We start from the raw sequence: 7,558 nt of genomic DNA, 5'->3' as shown, positions 1-7,558 counted from the left end.
TTTTCGACAGGCAGAATCAACAGCGTTTCCGGAGGAAGTATTGCAATGCAGAGGTCATGCATATTATTAATAGTTTTCACGTGATTAATGCTCCATATCAGCTGTCACACGTGATAGCCGCGCACATGTCATCAGCAACACAATCAGTGCTGGTCAGTGACACTTATGAAGCTACACGTCGATCCACAAAATGTTGCCTTCCGTCTATTCTCTCCAACTTTTCCTCAGAAAATGACAAAACGTGTATAACAGGAAACTTTTAAATTCTTTTCCCGTTACTGCTATCCATCACTTCTCCAAATTCGGGAACTTCCTCTCCTCTCTTCCCTTTACTACCAGTACATCAGGACACTTACTGCATTTCACTCCCGTAGCCACATCGCGTCATCACAGCTACTTTTTCACTATCACTGAGTATCTCACACCTTTCTTTCTCTCAATGGACACGGAGAGCTTCAGGTTTCCGTTGTAGGTTATTCATCACCACTCGGTCCGTTATTAGCGGGTCCGTTGATTGTAGACTGAATATATGAGAAATTGTAGTAGGATGAGCAATATAACGCGATGCCCCTATGGCTCCTCCACTCTCTCTCTCAATCTCTCTCTCTCTCTCTCTCTCTCTCTCTCTCTCTCTCTCTCTCTCTCTCTCTCTCTCTCTCTCTCTCTCTCTCTCTCTCTCTCTCTTGCTCTCTCTATCTATCTATCTATCTATCTTTCTTTCTTCCTCTCTCTCTCTCTCCTATATGCTTCCCCTCTCTTCCTTTCCCACTCTTTGTTTCTACATACTCTCTCTCTGTACAGAATACGCATATATCAAACATGCGTAAACAGCTTTGTCATCTGTGGGTAATGTACATACTTATACGCAACTACGCAAACCTTTCAACAGGACACGCCCCCGCCTTCGCCCACACGACGCAGGACCGTGGAGAGCGCCTCCCCCTCCCCCCCCCGTCTCCGCCTCGCTGACGTTCAGCCTCAGCCCAGCACCATGTCTTACACTATCCGGGGCCGCATCTCGCTCCACAGGTGGGTAGTCGGCGTCTCCTTCAGCCACGTCAGGAAAAGGAACATACTGGGACTCAATCTTTGCTGTACTGTTGATAATTTTTTCGAGTGTGATGGGGAAAAAAATATTTTTTGTGTGTGTGTGTGTGTTAGATGTATATTGTGTATTTTGCGAGTCTGTAGTTTGTGAAATGGTGTTTGTTGCTGCTACTACCGTCAATGTTATTATTGTTATTGTTATCATTATTTATATAAGTTCATCATTTTTATTATTATCATCATTTTCATTGTTATCTTCATTGTTATTATTGTTATTATTATTATTATTATTATTATTATTATTATTATTATTATTATTATTGAACCGCATTCATGTTGACAAATGTAGAAAGGGTATATATGAGAATGAATATCTTCACAATACAAGAGATGTATTTGACCGGTTTCGATTATATATTCGTCAGAAATACATGACATGTATATCTGACGAAGATATAATCGAAACCGGTCAAATACATCTTTTGTATTGTGATGATATTCATTCTCATTCATACCTTTTCTACACTATTATTATTATTATTATTATTATTATTATTATTATAATTATTATTGTCAAGAATAATGTTATTATTATTGTCATTATCATTATTATTATTATTATTATCATTAATATTAATATTATTATTATTATCATTATTATTATTGTCATTATTATTATTATTATTATTATTATTATTATTACTAGTAGTGATTATATCATCATTACTATTATTATTATTATTATTATTATCATTTATTATTATTATTATTATTATTATTATTATTATCATTATTATCATTATTGTTATTACCATTATCATTGCTATTATTATCATTATCATCATTAGTAGTAGAATCATTATTACTGTTATTATTATCATTACTATTTTTATCATTATTGATGTTATTATTATTATTGTTGTTGTTATTCTTAGTATTATTATTATCATTATCATTATTATTACTACTATTATTCGTAGCAAAGTAAAACTTCCACAATTATTATTATTTTTTTTTTTATTTGTTATTAGTAGTCGTAAGGAATATTCAGTTTATGTTAATTATAAACTTCAGTTTCTGAGATGTTAATGCTGTGACAAATTATACTGTAGGAAGGAGAATAATTTGATTTAGAAATGGTTAGTGTTTAACAATTATCAATTGGATGTATTGCTTTCATAGTCTATAAACAAGATAGAAAACAAAATCACGCGCACCATAAGCTATGTGCCTTCCTTATAGCATTTCAAATCCCCGCACAGGTTGGAACATTGTTTGATATTGACTCGTCGACGCAGCAAAGCACGAGCGTTTCACAAGGATCATCGACATTTGTTCTAAAATCTAAAAATTGTGTATCTATTTATTTGATTATACGTTGTTGGTTTATTTGGTTGCTACTCTGTTTGGTTTGTGTGTTTCTGTTCGAATGGTTTTATTGGAGTTCATGTTTGAATATATGTATATGGGCCTGTGTGGATGTTTCTTGTGTGTTTATATACGAATGTGTGTAAGCCTCGTGTTGTGTTTAGGTTTCTCGTCCAGGATCATCGACATTTGTTCTAAAATTAAAATATTTTGTATCTATTTATTTGATTATCTGTTGTTGGTTTATTTGGTTGCTACTCTGTTTGGTTTGTGTGTTTCTGTTCGAATGGTTTTATTGGAGTTCATGTTTGAATGTATGTATATGGGCCTGTGTGGATGTTTCTTGTGTGTTTATATACGAATGTGTGTAAGCCTCGTGTTGTGTTTAGGTTTCTCGTCCACAGTTAAAAAAAAAAAAAAAAAAAAAAAAAAAACTAACATACCGACGAGTGATGTGGTTGGCAAACTTCCATGGTAGTTTATCAAAGAATCAGATATGGAAGGTAAGGTAATATAAGGTAAACAAACGTTATGATAATATCACCGTGCAACTCCACCATTGTAAAAGCAATGGTGGAGTTGGGCCCATGTCTCCAAAATATCTGCTGAAATGTATTACCTGGAACAATAACAATTTGCAGAAGCGCAGGGTTACTCTCTCAATATCTTCACTCTGAGGATGTTGCTGTGTGTTGGCTGTAGGATGCAGAACTGGTGCTTGCTAATGGAAAAAATTGCGGAACACATACTTCGTCTGACGTAATATTATCAATCCTTCTACATAGTGATACATAGTGGTACTGACTCACTGTATGGAGATTCGCATCTTACCTTTTAGTTTTATGCACGAATACTCCGGAGAATAGTAATTATTGATTATACAAATCTTTTTACAGACACTGATCTTTCCTTCAATGTGATTTGTTATATATTTTTTAATACGGACCAGATGATATGTAAATAATGTAAGCACATCAATTCCACTCAGGCATGTAGAATTAATGTCCATAAACAGGAAAACATTCACTTTCGATAGACTCTTCGGCATTCTACCCTGAATATTTGCAGGGCATGCACGCTGTTCTCTTAATCTTACCATATCAATCTCTCTCTCTCTATCTATCTATCTAATCTATCTATCTATCTATTTATCTTTCTTTCTCTCTCTTTCTTTGTTTTTCTCTTTCTTACTCTCTCTTTCTTTGTTTTTCTCTTTCTCTCTCTCTCTCTCTCTCTCTCTCTCTCTCTCTCTCTCTCTCTCTCTCTCTCTCTCTCTCTCTCTCTCTCTCTCTCTCTCTCTCTCTCTCTCTCTCCCTTCTAACCCTCCTCCTCCTCTCCCAAACAAAGTTTTTCCAACGCCGCTTATTGGACAGATACTGAAAAAAGTTTCTACCTCGCATCATGTAGTTCGAATAAGAGAATGAACTATTGAAAAGACACATATTTATTGTGAATTTATTAATTTCTATTCAGTATATTATACACTCTGTATTTGTTTGTTTGTTTCCCTTTTCTTGCCCTCTTATTTCACGAACTCTTTTGTTTTATGTACTGTTTATCATTCGGTCCCAATATCAATAAAGATAGTGCTAATGAGTGTGATGGTATCAGTGTAAAGGTTAAAAATTGTTTGTTTACCATGCGCCTCTAAGTGATGGTAGGGAAAACAATCTCCCTTCTCAGGCAAACAAAGGGTAATTACGTGTACTCACAAGGAAAGAGAGAGAGGAGAGGAAGACGAAGAAAAAAGAGAAACCGAACAAGAGAGCAAGTAGATGGAGGAGAAAGACAACATTTGTTATTTACGACACGTCCTGGAGGAACACGTGTCCTTAGCAGATACCCAATTAACTGCAATTGGTACTAAAGACGGGTGTTTGCTTGTGCCAGTTGTTGATATTGCAACGTGACGTCTTTTTGCCCAGGGTGACATTGTTCTTTATGACACATGTAGTATGGCCTATGGCTCACTGATTATGAAAAAAATACTACCTCTATCTTGACTTTTGTTTGTGCTATTTCTATAAACATCAACTATAATTAGCTCCTAAATAACAATATAATCTAAACATTCTTTTTTTCTTCTCTCTAGGCCTACGCCCCCCACGCCCGCGCCCACCCTACGCCCAACGCCCGCGCCCCTGTGCGTCCCCAACATCTTCAAGCTCTTCAAGGGCTACTTGGACAATGGCAAGCTAGACCCGACGGCGGTGTCCACGCTGCGCCTGCGCCTCCCCTGCCGCAAGGTCTTCCTCCGGTTCCTCGTCTCGAATAATCCCAGGTCGGCAAGGGTGCGATCGGCACATGCGCTCTCGCTCTCTCTCTCTCTCTCTCTCTCTCTCTCTCTCTCTCTCTCTCTCTCTCTCTCTCTCTCTCTCTTTCTCTTTCTCTCTCTCTCTCTCTCTCTCTCTCTCTCTCTCTCTCTCTCTCTCTCTCTCCCTCTCTCTCTCTCTCTCTCTCTCTCTCTCTCTCTCTCTCTCTCTCTCTCTCTCTCTCTCTCTCACACACACACACACACACATACACATATATGTATGTATGGATGGATACACACACACGTATATATTCATACACACACACACACACACACACACACACATATGTATATATATGTGTATATATATATATGTGTGTGTGTGTGTGTGTGTGTGTGTGTGTGTGTGTGTGTGTGTGTGTCCACATGCCGCCGGGGAAAATGCTTATTTTTTGTGAAATGTCTCATAGATGGCTCTGCTAGTGCTTAGCCACAATGGAGTCAATTAGTAGACCTGACCTTACCTAATTTCACCTTTCCTTGAATTGGCAGGAAAAACGTACTTTTTACTAATGCTATGAATATCGATACTTTTTTTTATTATAGACATTATAATTATTATAATGTTATAAACATTAGTAACAGCAAGATATGATAACGTAAAATATTTTCGTAAATCAAAGAAAAGGGTAAACGGGCGAGAAAGGCAGTACACGTAATTGGCTCATTAGTGACTTAGTACAAGTGCAGCCATCTCTGTGTACAAACAATTAAAGAAGTAAACTCACAGTGGACATGGCATGTACGTACATGCCATGCCCGTAGGATTTGGGATATATATATATATATATATATATATATATATATATATATGTATATATACACAAACATACACACATATTCATTAATTCCTTAATTTATTTATTGATTTACAGATATGTTTACAAACACACACACACACACACATACACACACACACACACACACACAAACACACACACAAACACACACACACACACACACACATATATATACATATATATATATATATATATATATATATATATATATATAAAACATGTATATATATTGGTGTATATATACACAAATATAAAAATATATACATATATATTACATATATATATATATGTATATATATATAGACACATACACACACACACATATATGTATATATATATATATATATATTTATATATATATAGACACATATATATAGATCATCATCAGCCTGAGTCAATCCACTGCAGGACGAAGACCTCTCCTAAATTTATCCAACTTTGGCTTGCGTTTTTTTGTTGCCAGTCTTGGCCCCCATATTTCGTTATTTCGTCACGCCGTCCAGTCATTGCTCTTTATGTTATCTATAGCACAGTCTATTACTTTCTTTGTCCATCTGTCGTCCTGTCTCCGACATATATTGCCTGCCCATTACCATTTTTTCTTTTTTGATGCTCCCGAGTATATCCTCCACTTTTGTCTGTTCCCTGATACACGTCGCCCTCTTCCGATCTGTTAGGCTAATTCACAGCATCAATCTATCCACCCCTCTTTGGGCACTTATTAGTTTCCTTTCCAGTAATTTGATTGTCGTCCATATTTCTGATCCATAGGTCATAATTGGGATAACGCTTTTGTTAAAGACTTTTCTTTTTAAACATACTGGCAAGGAGCCTCTTAGTATGCTACTGTGCCGGCCGAAGGCGTTCCATCCTAGACTAATGCGTCGCCTAATTTCCTCTTTGCTAGTTGCCCTAGGTATATACACTTGTCAACTAGCTCTAGCGCTTCGCCTTGTACAAAATTTAGGGGGTTTCAATAATTGTCGATTTTCTAAAATTTGCTCGAATCCCGGGGGCAAGTTAAGAATTAGGCGCCTATGAATTTTCTGAGTTTGGAAATGTAGTTTTTATTAAAATCAAAGAATATCTCGCATTCTCTATTTTCAATTGAAAGTTTTGATAAAATTATGATTTAGATACCGCTTCGAACGCCAAATAACGACTCGTTTTCTGATGGCGGTATAACTATTTTATGTTTAACATACCTCAATATTATACTTTTCTTTAATATTTTTGCATCAAAATTATTTCTATTATAAATTAATATTATACAAAGTTCTGTAATTGCCATAAGACTAATTTTTCAATTAGTAGGCTTGACTTCTCTTTACTTTGTGTTCTCTCCCACCGAGTCGGGCTTGGGTCGCCGAGAGCATTATTTGGCTCTCGGACTTCTCACTTCGCTTAAATGATTTGAAGTAACATATTCTATTTAACAAGAGGCTATAAAAGAAAAGGATTCTAGTAATGATTTTCTTTGGAACATTATATATTGCATACAGTATAATTTTCATTCTACTCCTTTGTTTACATTGCCATATATCCGACTGCGCCGTTCTCTAGTTTCTGTTACAACAACAGTTCTGTTTATGTCTTCACATTTTTTCATGTCTCCAATCAGTCTATCACAGTTTTGATTATGGCCAGGTATTAATGAACTTTTGGGTTTCCACATATCGATTTCATGCATATCATAGGCCAAGTATGCAAATTTCATATCTGTGGTCAGATGTTGGGAAATGAAATCTTTCACACTCAGATTACACAGTTTTTCTGCAATGAAATTGTGCTTCTCCTTATTTTTGAATAGGGCTGGTGTATATGGCCATTTTTCACGAATTCCTCTTTTCAAGATCTTTGCAACTTCATCGACGTAATCATGATCAACAGCCAAGGGAAGAAGTGTACCATCTGTATTATACAGATGTATGTTGATGGACGAGAAGTAGCTGCTAGGAAAGCCAAGTTCACAGCCAATCCTGGCATACCTCCTTGAAGTTTCAATAGCAGTTCTGAAAAGAGTCATTCC

The 7,558-nt window shown here is 36.2% G+C and overlaps 1 protein-coding gene across 3 annotated transcripts in view; it reads left to right on the top strand.

Moving 5' to 3' along the window:
- Positions 1-939: 939 nt before the first annotated feature.
- Positions 940-7,558, top strand: part of LOC125046065 (probable G-protein coupled receptor AH9.1) — a 22,481-nt gene continuing 15,862 nt past the window's right edge. For all 3 annotated transcript variants that reach the window (XR_007116619.1, XM_047643685.1, XM_047643686.1), the window contains exons 1-2: positions 940-1,029; positions 4,508-4,696. Coding sequence is in view for 2 of the 3 variants with exons in the window: in XM_047643685.1 (XP_047499641.1) it covers positions 992-1,029; positions 4,508-4,696 (227 nt within the window). In the remaining variant the exon portion in view is untranslated. The remainder of the gene's footprint in view (positions 1,030-4,507; positions 4,697-7,558) is intronic.

This window comes from Penaeus chinensis, chromosome 38, assembly GCF_019202785.1.
Source record: "Penaeus chinensis breed Huanghai No. 1 chromosome 38, ASM1920278v2, whole genome shotgun sequence".
Classification (NCBI taxonomy): Eukaryota; Metazoa; Arthropoda; class Malacostraca; order Decapoda; family Penaeidae; genus Penaeus; species Penaeus chinensis.
The sequence above is the reverse complement of the archived record's forward strand: the minus strand, read 5'-3'. Positions and strand labels throughout refer to the sequence as shown.